Genomic DNA, 20,460 nt, shown 5'->3' on the forward strand with positions numbered 1-20,460 from the left:
AGACGAGGCGGAAACTCTTATGTAAGGCCTTTCTTTAATCTGTTGCTTTCCACCTCCTGCGAGTCCTCTGAGTTGTGCAATGGCGCTCTCTCTCTCCTTTTGGTCTTTCTCTTATACTCTCAAGATACACCAACCAGTCATAGACTTAAAACGAAATTGACCCAAGTTTCCATCAGTCAGGTTTGTTTGATAAGGTAATTTGAGAGCCTCTATTTTCTGTTTAGGCGATAGGTTGGGGTCCACAAAAGGATCTGCTTTAATGGAAAATGTAATCGGCTTCATATTTCAATATTGAAACAATGCAAGCGCCCTTAATTACGTCGTGCATACTTTTTGTGTATTACTATTGTTAGCCGTGAGAAAGGTGAAAGGCCAAATACACGAAAGTCACAGACGAAAGGCCATATTTTTCTTCTCTTGACTCATTCCCTGATGTTTCCCTAAACATGCTCCAACTGCCAATGATGTAGAGTACGAACTATGGTGCATAGACACCAGCAAAAATTCAATTGGGCCAATCCATCTCTTACATCATTGCCTCCCAATGATTATCAACAACGTTCAGAGTTCACCCACAAGCATCCTTACATCCTTGGCTGCTCTAGTCAAAGTCCCCTCTTCACGCTTCAAGGTCAAATTCTTCGAGGACGAGCAGTTACCTAAAGAGCCGAAGAGCTCAGTTGAGGGAGAGAGTGCGACTCATAGTTTTGGGTCAAATCAAATGATTCTCCCTCATTGCCAAAGTCTTTCGCTTTGGAAGGGTTATTATGGAATCATCGAGATACTGTTGAGAAACGTTTCGCCCATGAGTTTGGCTTAGGACTTACATGAGAGAACTCAACAAACAATGCTTTCAAAAAAGAGCTTGGCTTGCCCGTGGTTCGAACCATGACAACGCATTGCGCCATGGTTCGCCTTTGTTAGTAGAGTGGCTACCCTGCTTCAAGCAGATGGAACAAAAAGGGCCCTTGTTCATATTCGTCGAAAATGGAAGCACAAAAAACAGAAACAAAACCTAAAAAGCGAGTAGCGTCTTTTTGTTCCAAAAAAAGTTGGAATCTATGGAGCGACCATTGCATCTTCGTGTACATACTGTTTTCCTGGTGTTATACTGAAGTGAAACATGGCTCATCACAAGGATCCTTGGCCCTCGGTTAGTGTGCGAACAACTCATGTTTAAAACATGTCAATGGTCGATCAAGGTCTTGACACTTTCCAAAGGATGCTTGAGAGCTTTACAGAAGTGCAAAACCTTCACAATGACTTTTAAGGAGACATACTTTTCTTGAAGAGGGAAGATTCCCGAAGAGAAAAGATTAACCTGGTTCAAAAGATTGCAGCTCCTCACGGAATAGATTCATTTGATTGAATGACTTACAAAATACACTTGGCGTACTGCTGGCAATGATTACGTCTTTCCCACACTTTTCAGAGGACATTTGCACCGAACACGTTGGAATGGGAAGCAAACATATGGAAAGCGCCGTTTCCTGTCATTGATACTCAAAGCTACTTTCAGTATACAACGGATTTCCTACCAGTCCTAACTTGGTCTGAATTGTTAAGCCCACAAAAGAGTTTCCAGGACGGCTTGGAAACCATCTTTTTCATATTAGATGTATGGGAAATATGAGAACTTACTTCCAATAAGCTTCAACTGGTGTTTGAGTATCCTTCTCAGAGTAACCGTGAAGCAGGAAGGGCTCAGATTGGTTATAGGGAACATCTCCTTCCGGATTAAAGCAATTGTCTTGGGCCCAGGATCCGTCTACAATGGAGATGAAAGGAGTAAATAAAAATCATTGCTTACATAAAAAGATTCGCATTTTATACAAGCCGAGATGCCAAACGTTCCCATTGTACGGACTGTTCTTGCAAGTTCTCAAAATTAATCAATACTAGTAATATTGATTCATAAGACGATGGCAATGTTCAAATCAAAAGTTCAGAGCCAATGACAAACATTAAAAAAGGGTTGGTTTTATGACTTATGGTAGATGGAAAACGTCTTTGATCATACTGTTTTAGGCTTAGGCAACTTTTTAACATGCCACAAAATTAGAAAAATGAAGTCTTCCAATTCCAATTAAACACCTGTACAACCTGAAATATACATCTATGAAACATGACAACAATTGTCGCCAATACATACCCATCCAAGAGTAATCTGAACGAAGATAATTGACTGTTAAGTAATTATAGGCCAAATTTAGAGACCTTTATCTGATACTCACTTCCTTTTCCACAACTGCTCCAAGGTAATCCGGATCCCAGTGAATACATGGTGTTCAGGATGTAAAACAGAGTCCAAGCCACGATGACAATGTAGTAAACGTTCTCAAGGAACACCATCATCAAAGCTGCATATCCAACACCTTTGAAGATGGGACAGAGTTGTCCCACCACGCTCATTCCACCCACTCCCAAATACTGTCCTACCGATACCTCCAGCAGAAACAAGGGAATACCACAAGTGAGCATGGCAATAAAGTAAGGGATGAGGAACGCACCTGGAACAGAACAACAATTCATTCTTCATTTTGCTTGTAAGAGATTGACCAAAGAGAGACTTCTTTTCGAAACCCATGGACAGGTTTGATCCAGTTCAAATGATTCTGACTTTTACTCTGAAGAAACAAGCTATTGAAGTGATATATATATGACGAGGGGTAAAAAAAGGTCATCTGCATTTGCCTGTAATGCTGAACACAAAAAGCGTTACCGTGTGTTCCCGATCAGGCATGCGCTTTAAAGATGAAGAAAAGGCCGAGTTGGGTTTTATTTCTGTTTGTCCAAGACCTATTTCACCTTCAACTAAGCAACATGAAGACTAACGACTTAGTTCTCCATTGAACTACATGCTGGACACTGCCATTTTGTGCTTGCCTATTGTAATAGGCTATAAAGTTCTCGAGTCAATGTTAGTATAAGAAACTCGCACAAATAAGTAAGTTGTACAGATCGACAATGACACCTGGTTCGAAAAGTGATTATTTTGTACAAAAAGTTGCACGTGCTACAAGTGCTACAAACATATTTAATGACTGGTCCATTAGAGAAGTCAACTATGAAGCACAATTGTCACTAGGTTCCTACTACTACATTGCAAAGTGGACAAAAAATATTACAACACAGTGTTAAAACCCGACAGTCTCTATCCAAGACAAATTTACTAGGATCATAACTACGCATGATCTTGGAACCTGTCAGCCATACCTGGTTCAATGGAACGCTATGCACACACACTGCCCTTGAATACGTGTCGTTTGGATATAAAAAGTAGCAACAGATGAGGTACCCTGTGGTCCTAAAATTAGCACTACCCAGTATTTCACATAATGACATTAAACTAACGCATCAGGCTTGAAATTGGCATGAAAACGAATTCATAGCAGGATTTGTTTGAGTCGTACGTTTTACTATCCCCCTTGTGTCGTGGGCTATGTGCGATATTGGCAGTAGGATTCATGGCCAATTGGTCGAGTTGCCCCGGGAAACGAAAATAGAATGTGCCCGCTTCGATTCACGTGTTGGGTGAAGGCCATAAATTATTCGAAGTCAGGCAATACAACTATTTTGGCGGGACGAGCGGAGCATTGGAAATTGACCAAAGAGGATTTGCGTTGGGAACACATTGAAATTGGAAGAGTATTTGAAACGAAATCTTGCTTAAAGATTTTATGGATGCTCCAAATAGTACTGTATGTATGATTGGCCCAATGGCATAGTTCAGGCTTAGTTGCACTTGAGATATGCTGATAATCATGAACGGTTGTTTACGGATCTAGCTCGTTGAACAGTTTGCGAGTCATCAGTTGTTGAAGTCCGTTCATTTTGATTCCAGCCATTGGAATCAATTGAAATTGTGACGAGGAGCTCAATAAGTCAACAGAAAAGATGCTTCGGTAATGTGACGGATCCCCTCCATATTCCAATAGTGATCAAATTCGATATTTTCTTTCGTTGACGCTACACCCTGGCCTTGAATTGGAGGGGGGAAGGTAGTGGAAAATTCGAGATCTACAGCTAGGGTCGAGTTGCAATCAGTAGAAGATTCATATCTCGCACCTTGCTTGCCTCTGACAAGATATGGACAGTAGTAGGATGAATGCTGGAAAGGGACAGATTCCGTATCGGTAAAAACGCTTTGTGTAGCAACGTTTTGATGCCTATGACAAAACTATCAAATTACCAATCATTTGCCGTCATGTGTGGCTCCACAAGAGTCGTTCCCCCGAATAGTTTTCGAAAACTCGTTTCATGAACAAAATGTGCTATAAATCAATGTTCAGCTCTTGAGAGACGCCAAACAGGACGTGCCAATTATGGCCTTACCAAGAAAGACAGAAATATCCTCCCAAATATGGCTGCTATAAGTCGTTCCGGTCTAATGAAGGTCTCGTACGCTTTTCGCTTGATCGCTCATTGGGCCAAGGTGGCCTTCAAACTCGTCCTTTCAGGGTTTCATTAAGGTCAGACAATATCGGATGGGCAAGGCCACACGCTACGTTTAGAGTGTGCGACAGATGTCATTAAATGAATCTACGCCTACTTCAAACGTTATTTAAAGGCCGGAGTGAAGGCCATCAAACGAATGTGGGGTTTCATTAAGATATAGCAAGTTCGTGAAATCCTCGCTTTTCGCTCAATTCCAGAGTTTTTGCGAGTTCAAAGTGGGTTTTGACGTCAAGGATTGAAAAAAGAAAAGTCCCAAGATTTGGACATGGTCCAAGTTTTGTCTCTGTGCATTTACCTCCTTTTTCTGGGGTACTCATGAACTCGTCATGACGAAGATTGAAGGTCAAGGTACAAATCATCTGGTAGAACATCTTGATTTCGTCATTTGCCGGACTACTACTCGACATACACCTTGTCTTCCCTTGAATTTGACTAGTTCTTTCAAGGTGCCAAACTCGGCATTTGTGTCTGGCCAAAAGACAGCGAGGGCCTTCTCCCCACTGATAAATGCATCGGTAGGAAATCGGTTGTGTAAGCAATTTGATCAAACAAAAATTGAAATCGCTTCTCGCATCGGCTTTCAAAATGCTGAGCTTTCCCTTTCTTTCCTTGCATTGCCACATCAGAACGTGTCAGTCCATGGCAAAGTTCTGTTTCTCGTAAACCCTAGGATACAACCAAATGCTCGCTCTGGTGGTTCCTTTCAACCTTCTTGTACGTACCGCACCCAGCGACCATTCGTCGCGACATCCCCCGCAAGGCCACAAGGCCACGCACGCTCACACGCACACACGCACGGACTCGCACACGCATGCACGCACTTTGTGCGAAAGGACAGTAAAGGAAAGAAGAAACAAGAGGGAGACTTACCCCCGCCATTCTTGAAGCATAAATAGGGAAATCTCCAGACATTTCCCAATCCCACCGCATAAGCAATGCAAGACATGGCAAAGTCCAGGTTCGATCCCCAAGTGCCTCGCTCGGGTTCGGATCCTCCTGCTGCCTCCAGACGGTTCATCCCTCCATCTTGTATTTCAACATCAATTGCGGCCTCTTTTCCTTCGCCCGATGAGGGCGAACCAGGATGGGCATTAGAGGCGGCCTTGGCATCGCAGGGGTTCCGGGTTTTCTTCAGGATGAAGTTGATGGGCTTGGTCAAGGCCTCTTTCTCGGTAATGATCACCATATTGGTGCTCCAATAACTCGACCTGAGTCAAGGGTGAAATCAACCTCGCTTGTTCAAGCACGAAGGGGTAACGTCACTCACTCTCGGGGGATACAATAGCTTTTGAGGAGGATAGTAGCTTTTCCACGTCTGGACCGAGGGGACGACTTGACGAGAGTGTGCTTAATGTTCGAGTTGAAGAAGAGGAGGAGAGGAAAGAGGAGGGAGGAGGAGGAGGAGAAGGAGGAGGAGGAGAAGGAGGAGGAGGAGGAGAAGGAGGAGGAGGAGAAGGAGGAGGATAGTAGCATGGGGGAGATTTTCAGCGGGCTAGAGGCCGGAGCGCACCTACTCCTCTTGAGATGATCGAGGGAACGAGTTCTCTGCCGTGACCAACCGAGACTTTGGAAACGGCAAGGACGACGACGACGACAAAGAAGACCCAGCCCTTGGCTACTTGCAAGGATACGAGGGGTGCACTTCACTACATGGATGAGTCTAATTTCCTCCCCGCTTTTGGATGGACTCTTCTATCTTTAACAATCACAGACGTGATCAAAAGTAGCTTTAAAGGAAAATGTCCGGACACATTTATAAGGTCATATTATGATAACGAGACAAACCGGTGCGCAAAGTACCGCAGTCATCTTGATTCGCTCTGGGTGACTTTTGGCCCCTTGTATCTCCACACGGTCCAATTGTTGCAATTACTGCCCAAGAACAATATACGCTCAAATGATTCTCGTAACGAAAACAAGTCTCAACTTGGGATTTAACATATCCGGAGGGCCAAATTCCAAACTTGGGGGCCTTCCCGCTTCCCAAATTATCGGGTCTTTTTTTTGCAAACTAGTCTTAATCCTCAAAGCTAAAAACCATGCATCTAAGCTCAAAAATCGATCTATACCTTTCCATGACGGCCTCCTGTGGGGCTGGCCTCTCCCTTAAAGGCAAAATTCGACATTCATTGGATGGACTCATTGTCCCGTGTCTCACCTAGTCTCAAGAGGACATGGAGAGGCCTGCTCTGCCTCATGGATCAGCCTGCAACGTGTGTGTGGATCAACAGGACTCCAAGTGAGCTCTGTCCTTGAGCTGAGCTACGCAGGCTCAACTAGGCAGTGATAGGGGCCAAAGGAACGAGAGAACAAGTGGAACGACCGGAACGTGCCTCTCCAGCTAAAAGGGACGAGGTGAGAGAATACAGTACCAGTAGAGAGAGGATTCTGCCGGTAAAAACTGGTATCGTGTCAGGAGCCACTACGCTATTTCCAATCCCTAGCCTTGCGGGAAGCCGGCGAAGGAAAGACGGGGAAGTTGGGGGCAATCTCCCCTTCACCATGCCGACATTAGAAGTTTGACTCTTCCATCTCGACCGCATAAGTAAGTAGGGTATGTAGTAGAGAACTACGACTTGCCATGGAGATTCGAGAAGAAAGCTCAGAACCACTTGTCTGGCTGGGTGGGCTGACTGTCTAGTACTCTAGTAGTAGAAGTAGCATATACTTCCGACCCATCTTGCCTGATGGTCGGTTCGAATTTGGCCACATTTGCCGTTCAAAGCCACGTCGGAAGATTCTTATATTTTCTTTCACTATTCCTCGCTCCGGGTTTCTCGAACTTTGCATACAAAAGGATTGTGGCAACCAACATGAAGGATATTGATTTTTATCAAATACAAGCATAGACTTGATCTTTTGTTGCAGTTAAAGGTTCTTGAATCTCTGGAGACCAGAAAAAGTTTAGACCAATGCAAACGGAAGGGAGACGTGGTGAAGTGGTTAGCGAAGTTTCCTAGCACGGGTGAGGTTTTCGGTTCGATTCTATACCTCGACCTTTCTCCAAAGGAAACGTTTAGACGCTAACCACACCCAAAGACTGAGAACCAATCTGATATGGATTTATAAAAGTCAAAATTTACAATTCAGCAAAAGTGCCTCAAAAGTGAATTGGAAAATAATCTAAAATATTGCTTTTTGAAATCATAAAAATGATAGGAAATTTTATGATCAGTGATCAAACAATGTCGATTTCAAAACGAATATATCACATATACGATGCTTTAATATTATACCATAATGCACAATATTTCACCAATGATCACTCCGAGGCATGTCATTCCTGTTCTCAGTTGTCCGAGAACATTATGACGCTGACAGGAACTGTGGTTTGGAACCAGAAACAAATAATCACATTTGTTTAAGGTACTCCCCATGCCCTCGTAGAATCAAGAGCTCAACTCAAAATCATTGTTTCGTTTCGTCTTGTCAAAAAAAAAATCGAAAGTATTACAAGAACTTCTTGTCAGGTGGCTTTTCAATTAAGAAATCAAACAGTTAGGTGGAAAACCCATTAAGGATGAAAATCCAGAACTAGAGCTATAAAGAAATTAAATAAAGTTGGAAGATGAACGAATTCTGGCCCTTTTTCATTTTTCAGCAAAAGCAGCTGAAAATGCAAAATCAAAAATGTACTGTATTAACTATAATTCACGAGGTCGAGTCCAACACGATCTGGAAGAGAAATGATGACAAGTCGCCTTGATGTAACCTTCCAGACCTTCCAAGTCAGCGAATTCAGGAGTTCCAATTGGTCAAAATGTATATTGAAAATAACCGAGATGTTACAATCTAGCTCGTTTTTCGCCTTGACATTTGACCATTTCAGCTCATTAAAATTTCGCCAATTATCCACCCTGAATTCGTTTCCATTTCAATGAACTGAAGGAAAAAAACGTTTTTAAACCTATCTGTTTTCGTTCATTCAACCTTATCCGAAATGGCGATAAGCGATGTCAATTTCGCGGTAAAGCCAACGGAAATTGTTTCTCCTCATCGTGAACTGACCATCCTGACACCAGCATCCTATGCTAATTCCGCACTACTACAGTGACCTTCTTATCAAACGTTTTGATCATATCTTCTAGACAGTTTCCTGTTTCTTATTGGTATTTTTGTGACCGCTGCTCGTCCTGGATCCTACTTCTTCCGTGTCTTCCAATTTTTACTGACAAAAATAGAATGTTGAATGCTGAGTCAAAACGATTGTTCATCTTCAAAGAAAATCATGCCTTCGTTGTATTTAATACCTGAAATTCAGAACATGGTTTGTTTGGGCGGCGGAATCAGAAAGTCGCTTAGGATTTTGTCTTGGAGAACGGCTGAACACAAATGCTTGGCCAAGCCTTTCAAAGAGATACACCCGTGATCAGTTTCATCTTTTGGTCCCAAAATCGATTAAAGTGAGCACGTTTGGGGTTGTAGGTAAAGGCCGATGAGAGAACGGTATTGTCATTTTTATATAAAGAATCCATGGACGAGTCCAAGAACATAAACACTTTCGCCTATAAGGCCTTGCGGTCTTGCCAAGGTCTAGGAAAGATGTCGTCGTCTTCATTTCTTTTGCGTTCCTCCACTCAAATGCAAGCAAGGCCACTGAAACCTACTTTGAGAAAACTGAGAGAGGGAGGAATTTTTCTCTACAGAGATCAGGCTCGTCCTCCCCTAATTGTAATCCCTGATTTGTACATCACAACTTGGACACAACTTTCCAGAAGGTCATAATTGGCTTGTACTAATAACAATAACCACTCAAAAGTTGGTTTTTCCAAACCTAGAGGATGTAAGGAATCTGGATTGGTATGAACGTGGCTTTGGCAAATGTAAGGATGGATACAAGTATTGGTTGTGATAAACAAGACGAGTCACATTTTGACAAACACAGATTAACATTTGTCTAGGTGGTAGGGACTGGCTACAAGAATTCACGGAATGGGTGATGCAGAGAACAAAAACAAAATAAGAGATGCAATGTCGGGACCGAATAGAAAGAGGATGTCAGCAAGCGAAAAAGAGAAAAAAAGATCGAAGTTTCTGATGTCATCATCAAAATCGATTAGAAAAAGTTGATAAAAAAAAGTCATATGTGATTAAAGTCGTTGAAAGTTTTCAATGTCCAGATATACTTGTGAAAACTAACAGTTAACAGTTGTAAAAAAAGCTGGTTTGAATGACCCAGGGGATGAAATGGTTTTGGGAGGGTGACCGTACCCTTATTTCCGTTGTTTGACAAAAAAATGTCAAAATGAACAAATTTAGCAATCATTTACATACTGATTATATATTTTCTCAAAATGCTCTTCTCGCTGTTCTCAGTCAGTAATAAAAAAACTACCAATTGGAAAGGGTTTTTCGACTAAACACCTCTCAGATCAGCGGCCTTCGATGGAAGTCATCGATAAAATTTTAATAATGATTTTGTTCTAAGTTGATCAGTGCTAATGAATTTGAAACCATATCAAAGCAGTTGTACAATTCAAAAAGGCAAATTGATTTCACTTTTCGTGTCAACGTTTGCAAATGTGTCAAAGCAAACAAGCCAATCGTGTTTGCGCATTCACGCATAAGTCTGCATCGCGTTTGTATGGAGAAAAGGATTGGACACTTAACAAAGGTTAATAATATGAGAGCGACGGAGAAGGAGACTGCAAGATTTAGGGGCTCCTATGACGAGTTCTCAATGAGAAATCGTTTGGTTGCAATTTTGGAACTAATGGGTCAAAAACAAGTTCATACGGGGTACGTAAAGGACCTCCTGTTTCCATCTTGCAAGGAGTCTGCGTTCTTTTCACGTGTGGTCCGAACTTTAAAGGCCAAATCAGAGAGATTTCTCATATAAATACAAAAATCCTATCCATTTCTCAAACCACTCCTCTCGAATTGTTGGCTAACTTGAAAGATTTATGACTGTTTTGAAATGTTATGCTCATATGATATCTGACTGACTGAAATGTAGTCGCTTTTTTTTCAGGGGTATTGGTCAAAACATGAACCCCTCGAATAAGAGCAGAGATGCTGGGCTCTAGAGTTACCCTTTTTGGAATGAATCCATTGCATTCTTCTTCAAATGAAACGGGGACTGCAGGCGGCTGTTACTTATTCAGCTTGATCGGACAAGTGGATCAAAAGTTATGCCTTCTCATATCCAGAACAACTAGGCACTGAACAAATATTTTTTACCAATTGGGGTGCTGGTTACTTCATTTTAGGAAGGGTTGTTAGTTGGATGGGGGAGAGGAGGCATCACTCCTGACTCAGTCATTCGATTGTGCTATAAATTGAAATGTTAGGCCGTAGCAACCTGGGTTCAATGTCCTTTGAAAAACAACACAATGTGCTGACTCGATTCAGAAATGTCAATTCTCGTCTTTGCGAGACAGCGCCTTATGAATCAAAAACTTGTCCACGTTTGACTTAAAAAAACCCTCAATGGAAGAACGCCTACATATTCCTAATGAATATTAGAGGAAAGCAATGAAGGTGGCCGTGGAAGAAACAACAAAGGTGGATTTCATTGTTCGAACTCACCTGGATTCTCGAGAGCTTGAACGTTCCCTTAAAACGCAGGGCCCTGATCGATCACTACAATTAACTATAAAACCTGGATTGGAACAAATGACTCTTATATAAATTATATTATTTTTTTGTTACTGCTTTCATTTGTCTTTGACCCTTTCCATTTCACCTTGCTAAATGCCAATGTTCTTTATACATTCCATTTCATCGTGTCATCGAGCTCAATATAAGTAAAACTAAAAGTTTATCCCACAGAGGAAGCAAAGCCAAATGAGAGCGATTCAAACAAGCCAGACAGACCAATGTTTAGAACGTATGGGTCGTGGTCCCTGGCTCTCAAGGGTCATTATTATGACCGTCAGTCAGCTGCATGCAGTAGCACCAATCAGTGACTACTCTTTTAAGGTCGAGCAAAAAAACAAAAAACTCGCAATGAAAACTTTGTTTTCATTGCAATGGTAATTTGACCACAATATAAGCTTGGTGAAATAATGCTGGAGTGGAAAGTCCGATGACGAATCACGACCCTTTGGTGTATATACTAGAATTGATCCATGACCTTTTTGGAAGATTTATTCTGGGGATTTCTGCTCGTCCTCTCTCTTTTTCCTCCTGTCAAAGCTTGAACAGGTGTTAATACAAGTCACCTGACTCACTTACAGAGAAATTCTCCGTATTTGCAAGACGAGTTGCGTCAAAATCTTTTGAGACACCCAACAAGAACACCCTATATTCCACAGGACACCTCTGAACAACCAGACGCCAAAATTTGTTCCGCTTTGCATTGACACTCTTGTTACGGGTTGAAATGGGGGTTGCTTAATATTATTTAGATGTAAAACGTTGTTTTGTGATATTGAATTGTTGCAATGCAGGAAGAATGTCCAAGTCGTGCAATGTTAAGGTATCATTTTGATTTAATTTTCTCGTATGTTACACCAACTCTTATTTTGGTCCTATTTTATCGTTTTTTGAAGTTCAATCCACTCCACGTTGAGAGATATTACCAAACTATAGAAGTTTTAAGTTTTATTCTTTATTTTTAGGACTAAGGAGGAGTGGCACTGGATGGTACTCCCCCAATATTATTCTTTTCGTAAATGTTTCTTGCAATAATATCAAACTTCCGGCTGCACCTAATACGAGCCTCTTAAGAGAACAGCTCAAACGCTAAATCTACTGCAAAATTTGTGTTTCGTGAAGGTACATTTTGAATTGCGACTGGGTAAAATATCCCTATTTTCAATACTAGATAGATGCCTTCCATTTCCTCCAAATAGGAGCCAAAATAAAGCTTGATAAGTCTTTTCACGCTATAAAAAGAGTTGGATCAAGCAAGATGTTCTCAAGACCATCTTTTAGCCACATGATGACAATATCAAAACCTCACAACATGCAATCTCATGAGTGAAAAGCCAATTTAAAGGCCAAGTCCAATATTAGTAATTTATCCGTTTCTAGAGACTTTCCCCTTACAACACAGTTGAAGAAGTTTTGCGAACACCAAACACTTTCACCAAACATTCATTGGATGCATAACTCAAAGCCCTGCGAATCCCCATGAAGTTGATTTATATCTGTTTCCTTTGGTGTTTTTGCTTGCCAAACACCATCTGTCATGCTTTGGGCTAGCAAAAGCCTAATGTAAGCGAGATTAAGAAAGAAGTGAAATCAATTGATTCTAAAAAGTGTGGATTCAGGTGAAATAAGAAGTCTTTTAACATGGAACATTCGTAGTGGAAGTTCAGATTATCAAGGGCTTAAGTATTGTATAAAATCACTTACCTACTTGACATGAATGACATCTCAAATGCTCAACCTTATGGTTCGAGTGTGGGTCTTTTAGTTTTTAATGAGCCAAAGTTGGTTGGCATAAATCTATGCGATTGAATCTCAGTGAAAATAGGCATTAATTATAATTAGCCCACTAAACAAAAAAAAGCACACCTTAATTAGGATTAAGAGAGCCCTACATTGGTCATTCATGATCACCTTGTTATATGGGCAAGATATCAGGGATCAGGGTCAATTCCCAACACTGGCATTGACTATCAATTGACCTTCCAAGTTTGAAATTGCATGTTGAGATACTTTCAGATTGTTATGACGTGGCTCAGATATATTCTACATATAAGTTCATCTTGCTTGATCTAACATGTTAAAGCGCAAAAAGACTTTTTAAGCCCCATTTTGTCGTCAATTTGGAGGATATGGACGGCGGCTAGTTTAAAGTAAGATATTTTACACGTTCGCAATTCAAAAAGTGTCTTCACGAAACCTCGCGGTACTCTCGTCGTTGACCTTCCAAATATGATTCTAGAAAAACAGTAACGAATTTCATTGTCAGATTCAAACGTAACACTCACCATTATATCTTAAATCCTGAGTCGAAATTAATCTTAGCATCAAAGGAATTTGATTACCATTTAAGGATAATTGTTGAACAATCCAATAGAACTAGAGTTTGGTTCCATTAAGGGAGTTCTTAATATAGTCTATAAGTAATTTATTATGACAATATGGCATTGTCAAACTAGTACAGCAGTCATCAACAGCATATAATCTATACTAACCAACAGAGCTTGCTGTACTTTTTCCGAAAATTGATCCAAACCAACTTCCTTCGTATCTGTTGGTAATGAGAAGTTTTGAGAAAGCTTAACTTTCCTTTCCGTTAGCAACGTCCTGTAATTGCTCAAAAATGACAGGATTTATGGATGTTGAAGCTCTCGAGATAAGCATTGTTTAGTCAAAACCATGGCAGTTTGAAGTCTAGGTTTTAATTTTAAAAAATATTGAATGACTTCCATAGAACTGACGGCAATTTAGATCGTACTATAGCCATTTCAATGATATATGAGCCCCGTGTCAATTTTTCTTCCAGAAATAAAAATGCCCTGCTGGCCCCAAAGGTTTTCATGTATTTCATGTTGGTCAACGAAAAAGTACCTTGTTAAAGTGAGACATCTTAGAGCGTATTCTTGCGTTTCTCCGTTTGTTTGTCCGCAACGAGAGTAAGGAGAGGAGAATGAAAAGGACTAATGCACCTCCCTTTTTGCTGACTTTTCCAAACAGGAAACTGGGAGTTGAATTTGATATTCAAATTCATTGGTAGACCAAATATTGTATAAAGTTTATGAGTTTGCAATTATATGAAATATTGTTTGTTCGTTTTGTTTTGTTTGTTACGAAGTCAGATGGCAGCTCTCTCGCTCGGCCTGCCATCCGATTTTGGGTGTCCCAAAAGAGGGATATTCCCGCTTCGTTGTCACAGCCCAACATTAATTATTACCTCACCCTCGGGAATGACCGCAGGTTCGCCAATTCAAGTTGTTCAAGCAGCAACACATGCTGTAATCAAATACCACAGAGAAGCTGGGTCTTGGCTAACCTGGGATCGAACCAGGATTCGCCAATTGGAAAGTGAATGCTCTACCAACAAGACACCCTAGCAAGCCTCATTGCAGGAATGAAAATATTTTTACTTTAATTGTACTGGGAATAACATTCTATGAAGCAGGAACTAAAGCCGGTGAAAACCAAACCCAGCCAAAAGATAAAATAGTTTTTAACCTCTGGATGTTGCACGAAAGTAAAATTGGGATATTCCCAACAAAGTGTTCTAAAATGTGAAACATGATGGAAAAAGGCCGCAAAAACGTCATATTCATGTTTTAACCTTTTTTAGAGACCTAGTGATCAGATTGCGTGGGCGTGGGGTTGATGAAAATCCCTAAAATTATGTTCAATGGAGAGACAAAAATATCAAAGACCCTTGGACACACTCGCCTACATTTAATTGTGTTAAGACTCGCCTAACAGCTAATAGTAATAAATGATAAGCTCAGATTGCAACTCAGGATCATTTCAACAATGCTAAAATATGCTTCAAATAGGTGAATAAAAATATGGACTGAAAAAGGAATGATCGACACAATAAAACAGACTATTTGATTGTGATATCACAGAGGGAATACAAATTGAAAACACTTTCAATGCACATAGAAGAAATGAAGTTGGAATGAACAATCAATTCAAATGCAAGAACGGAAAGGGAGATGATGAAATTCTTGGTTGGATCTGATTGAGATGGTGGGTCTGATTATGCAGGTCCATTTGGGCATTTAGCTGGGAGCCGGACAACGGTGTCCGACCACCAATATTCCGAGGGCATACGGGCCAAGTACAACACGATGGTAGCAAGTCTTGATTGCGAAGGAAAACTTGGGTCCGGACGTCAGCTCCGGAAAGGTCCGGTTCCCAACGCTGTTGGACACTGACCCACCGAACTTTCCTGGTCCTTAAGGGTCTCGGTATTTGCTTGAGAAACTTGGCGCAGGTTATTTAGGATTTGAGGGCAGACTGGAAGGAGTTGGAAAGCCAAAGGCCCTGGTGGAATATGGATGTGATATATGAAGTCCGAAAGAGTTGAAGAACTATTGGGAGAGGGAGACTCTTCACAGGTATGTGCTCCATCGCACATACCCTATATCTGATCCTGGCTTTTCCTATTCTAGATTTGAGTTGATTGGGGAAAGATAGTTGAGTCTACAATGTGAAACCAACATTATTACAATTAATGAAATGATCATTTCAATCGGACTTTTGTTGATGTGGAAGGAGGTTGGAGACAAACGACATTTATGTCTCTTGATCCTCTTTTGTTGTCTTGATGTTGTTGACTTGAATTTGTTAACTTGGAGGTCATTCTTTTGTAAATATTCTGCTCAATGCTTTGTCCATGGGAGCTCGTCCAGACAAATATGTGTATACGTATGTAGGGGGTTCCAAGGTCAAATAAAATTGACCATACGTACGTACCAAGGAATCAATTTGGAACTTTATCTATGACGGAAATCTAAAATTGTGACCAATGCTAACCTAATCTGCTTTTAGTTCTTTTGAGACAGCCTTCGTCTTTTATAGAAATTATTACAATGTGACCAAAGCGGGACAGCCTTAACTTTACAGATTACCAAAACTAAGAATCTTACAGCATTGTACGCATTTCAAATTTGATAAGCAAACACAGATGTTTCAAAAAGCTTTTTAATTCATTCTCAATAACCTCCCCTGACTCTCACAACAGAGTCAAGTCTGCCATTAGCCGAATGGCAAGATGGACGGATGGTGTCAGGATCGAGGTCGGCCCAATAAGCCTCTAACGCATGTTGTAGAGGACCGACACTGGAGGACACTTCCTCGCAAGAATGGGCTCTATGGAAAAGTCCATGACGTTGAGGCTTGGAGAGGAAGGGTGCCAAAAATGTTTCCCGTTAGCCGGGTGGCTTGGGGGTCCTTTTGGTGATCTTTTGACATTCACCTCTTTGGGTATCAAGATGAGGGACATTTTGAGGCCATTGGATGTCAGATCAGCCCACACCATGTGAGAGGCTAGTTTTTGGCGACAAAATATCGTCCTCTGGCGCTCGGAATGTTCTCCAGGTTTTTGCCCATAAATTGGTCAGTTGGAGCATTGGAAACCACTTCTATCTTAAGAATCTTCTCATCCAACCAGATAACATGAAGATGCTTTCAAGATTTCATCCAATCATCCAAATCAAACAGAAATGTTTCTACTAGGTTAGGGCCCGAAATGCCGTAGTGACGAGAAGCCTGCTCCGTACTTGATCACTATTCAGGCCATTCTCTTTACTTCAATCGGTAACTTACCCAAAAATAGATTTTATTTTACCCTGTTTATGAACTGCCTTTAAGAAATGGGATCAACGCTCATGTCTACCATAAATCTGGACACAACTTCAGCACCTTCACAACCTTCTAATCCTAAGCCTTTTAAGGCGAGTCACAGCATATTTTAGTTGATGTTTTGCTAAGGTGAAATCTATCGACTTGATGCAATTGAAAATTGATAATACGTAGAAGTATGCAAAATTGTTTGCAAAATTCACTGATAATAGGTGTTATCCCATGGCCATGACCACTCCTTGACCACTTGATGAGCAACGATATTTAGAGGAAGGCAAATTTAAGCTAAACTTATTTTTTTCTTAAATCGGATTGGAGAGGGGTAATCAGTCGGGCTTGATCCAAAAATCCACTTGTCAATCCATTGAAGCATTCATTTATAAACCAAAGCTTATTCCTTTGAAGTAAAGCGCTCTGCTATCCAAGTTGTTGATCCCTGATACGAACCTTGAATATTATATACTATTTATAAACGAGGCTCTAAACAAGCCATTAAATGTGGGTATAAGAAAACGAAAGAAAACTGGTTAGAGCGACTCTCTCGATTTGTGTTCGACATGTTTTTTTTAAGTACGCATTTTCATGAAGGTAGAGTAAAACTTTCATTCTTGTGTACTTCTTTTTTTTGGTTTGATTTTTCACGGGCTTTTCTAACCGCTACAGGGAATGTAATCTCCAGTACTATTAAAATGAAAGGTTATAATTCGTGTATTTATTACCTTTCACTCTTTATATGATATTTGGTCTACCAACGAATTTGAGTTGGCTGACCTAGCTAGTCCTTGAATGCAGGGTTGATCTGGAATGCTATCTAAAAATTTGTCCGAGGCTGACTTGAAAGATGCAACCGGATCAATAACCCCTACGTATTCCCTGCGCTTATTGGAGAGAAGCAAATTAAACAATGAAGGAGCCCGAGAAAGAAGAGTAGTGGACTTCTTTGTTCGAACGGATTTTAAACGCACGTTAAGCCTTTTCCTTTACATTCGCAGGATGAATTATGATCTGTGTTGTTACTGAGCTTCATGTATCTTCGTATTGATCAATTTCGTCATAAAGGATCAAAGCGAACTGATAAGGTTGCTCCATTCATTTTCTTGCCAAAAAGTAAAGTGTGCACGGGGATCACTATGATTCAAGGGTTGTTTCAGTCGCCATTTATTTTTCCTGGATCCTTACGACCTCGTTAACCCTTTCCCTTTTGCGTAATCAAGGTAAATTCGGGTTCTTCCCAATCTATATATATGGACCTAATTGAAGAGAATATGTTCTTTGCTGCATTTTAAGGCCAGGCAATAAACTAATGTAGAGACAATCATCTTTTTATAACCCTTATGGATACCGTGCACGAGGATCGTTCCGTTGAACCACAATCAATCCCTTGAAGAAACGAGGTCAACAACACCGTAACTAAAAATATGACTGGGTATGCTTATTCGCAGAAATCTTCTTTGAAAGATATTGGGGAGCGGAACAAAATACAGGGAGAATGAGAGAGAAAAAGAGGGAGAGGTATCAAACAATGTTATCAGTCAGCCGGTGGGGGGAGGGGGGGGCAACGCCTTTGAGTCACCAAAATCAGTTCAATGAAGGAAACTGAGTCCCCTCACTCTAAGTCAAAGTTAGACCTGCTTAGTGGAAACGGTGATGACTTCACTGAAAACTAAGGGTTCGGGGAAGTACGACTAGCGAGACCTTCGAAAGACCCAAGAGATCGATGCAGTTGGCTGGATGAAGCGGACTAGCGGAGTGACGAGCGGGCTCACTTTGTACATACTGCACATCTTCTAAACAATAAATGCAGATTAGTTTGGCTGGGCCAGGTTATCCCCGAACAAGCGTGGTAACGCTTCCATACAGACCTTATCTTTCTTTTCGGCTTTGTAAGCTACCGTGTAAAATGAGTATTATTGACAAGGGAAGATATCAGCCCATCCTAGGCGTCTAGAAGTTTATTGGCGCTCTAGTCCCTAACATCTCCGATTGAACTGTTTTTAATTCGAGCACCATGAAACAAGTGATCTTGAGCTCCCTGTTTTACCTATGGACCCTGCCTGGCCTTGGACAGGGATTTGACTTGGTTGATCATTCACCGGAGACTAGTCTCCATCCGACCGATTCGGACGTGGAACTTTTCTGCTTGGTGGATGAGCCCTACACCTTTTGCTCGTGGAGGTTTGGCGATCATTCTTGTCACCATGCAGCGGACAACGACGTGACCGGTACCAATTGCAAGATCAGCGACAAGATCACATGGAACGTGGATGGAACGAAGTGCGGTATCGTCATTGCGGGCGTTTCCCAGGAAGAAAGAGGACAGTTCACATGCAGCCTGACTCTGGAAGGACCGGAGGTGCAAAGTTTGAATGTCAAAATGTCGATCGACGTGGCTTTCCCGTCTGAAGTGGCTTTCACTCAAAAGTTCGAAGACGATTCGGATATTGGCGTGATTGCTGGCGACCAAGAGATTGTCGGTTGTCATGCTAGCGATGGCTTTCCCAAACCTTCGATTCGAGTGGCATTGGGGGTTGAACCCGACACTATTGACGAGGAGAACGATGTCAATTTGGTCGAGGCCGAGGTCGGGTCCGATTCGTCGGAGAACGACGATGGAACAATCAATGTGGTCCAGTATTTTAAGTTTACGCCGACCATCGAAGATTGTGGCCATTTTATCAAATGCGAGGCTGTTCAATACAACCCTGCAGGCGAGGTCATTTTTGAGTCAGGACCCAATGTGATCGCACGCAAGATTAAAGTTCTCTATCCTCCGCAACCCTTACAAGAGCCATTGGAGGACCTTCACTACTCCATAAACGAGCCTTTCTTGGACCTACAAGTCGTGTTCATGGCCAGCCCCGCTCCTTCAAATAACCAAGTGATTTGGAATATCAATCCTGGAACCTATGAAGATACTGACTCCACGGTCATTCAAGCTGGCGATCTCGCGAGTCTCAAATACGAGGCATTTCCTCTGAACTCGACTGGCCATACGAACGTTGCCACTCTACGGATATTTAACCCCACTTCCGAAGATGCTGAGTATATCTACAATCTTGAAGCTACAAATGGGATTGGTGAAAATAAGTATAATTTGAATCTTGTGGCACACCTCAACGAGGAGGATGTTTTCATTGATCAGGCCTCTCAGACCTCCAGGCCTGACTATCAACCATCCGACGAGGATGACACTCCCAAGACCGCTGGTATGGCAAGTGGAAGCATCGCAGGGATCTGCATTGTCATCGTCCTTATCATCATAATCATAGTGTTTGTTATCTTTGCTAAAAGGAAGAACAAGTGTTGCTTTGCCAAAAAACAATCAGATCCAGAGAAGAACCCAGAGGCCGAGGCCATGAATACACAGGAAGGTGACCAAAAGAAACTGGAACCTGATGAGAAAGTTCCACATCCAAATTAAATACTCGAGTAGCTCACCATATTGACTCAGGAACTATTCTTAGTGAGCCTTTGTCCATTTTTCCCCTCTGCGCTAGCACTGATTTGATCTCAATATCTTGAATAAAACTCGGAATCAAATTGTAGTCGAATTGCATTCCATATAGAAAGAGGTGGTGGTCGGTTTGGAGTACTCAAGGACGGCGACCGGTGTTCAAAGGCTGAGTTTCATTATTCCGCATCTTCTTTTTGTAAATCACAATGGCACCACCCACAAAGAGAGTGATCAGGGCTAGGATCACCACAATCAACCAAACACTTGCCCCGCTCTCATCCGTTGCATCATTGGAACCGCCACCAGGTCCCTTGGGTTCGACC

General features: G+C 41.5%; 2 protein-coding genes across 3 annotated transcripts in view; one reads left to right on the top strand and one right to left on the bottom strand.

Moving 5' to 3' along the window:
- The window catches only part of LOC131886964 (sodium- and chloride-dependent GABA transporter 1-like), an 11,938-nt gene extending 6,112 nt beyond the window's left edge, over positions 1–5,826 (bottom strand). The window contains exons 1-4 of one of the 2 annotated variants that reach the window (XM_059235443.1): positions 5,329–5,826; positions 2,235–2,510; positions 2,153–2,167; positions 1,642–1,768 (exon numbers count right to left, since the gene is read on the bottom strand). In XM_059235443.1, coding sequence (XP_059091426.1) covers positions 1,642–1,768; positions 2,153–2,167; positions 2,235–2,510; positions 5,329–5,644 — 734 coding nt within the window. In that variant the 5' untranslated portion in view covers positions 5,645–5,826. The remainder of the gene's footprint in view (positions 1–1,641; positions 1,769–2,152; positions 2,168–2,234; positions 2,511–5,328) is intronic. The other variant, XM_059235444.1, reaches the window with a different exon arrangement.
- A 12,740-nt stretch (positions 5,827–18,566) lies between these two features.
- On the top strand, positions 18,567–20,221 carry LOC131886974 (uncharacterized). The gene has a single exon (XM_059235458.1). It carries the CDS (start codon positions 18,692–18,694, stop codon positions 20,102–20,104), a length of 1,413 nt encoding a protein of 470 aa, XP_059091441.1. The 5' UTR covers positions 18,567–18,691; the 3' UTR covers positions 20,105–20,221.
- The last annotated feature ends 239 nt before the right edge of the window (positions 20,222–20,460 follow it).

This window comes from Tigriopus californicus, chromosome 9 (genome assembly GCF_007210705.1).
Source record: "Tigriopus californicus strain San Diego chromosome 9, Tcal_SD_v2.1, whole genome shotgun sequence".
Lineage (NCBI taxonomy): Eukaryota > Metazoa > Arthropoda > Copepoda > Harpacticoida > Harpacticidae > Tigriopus > Tigriopus californicus.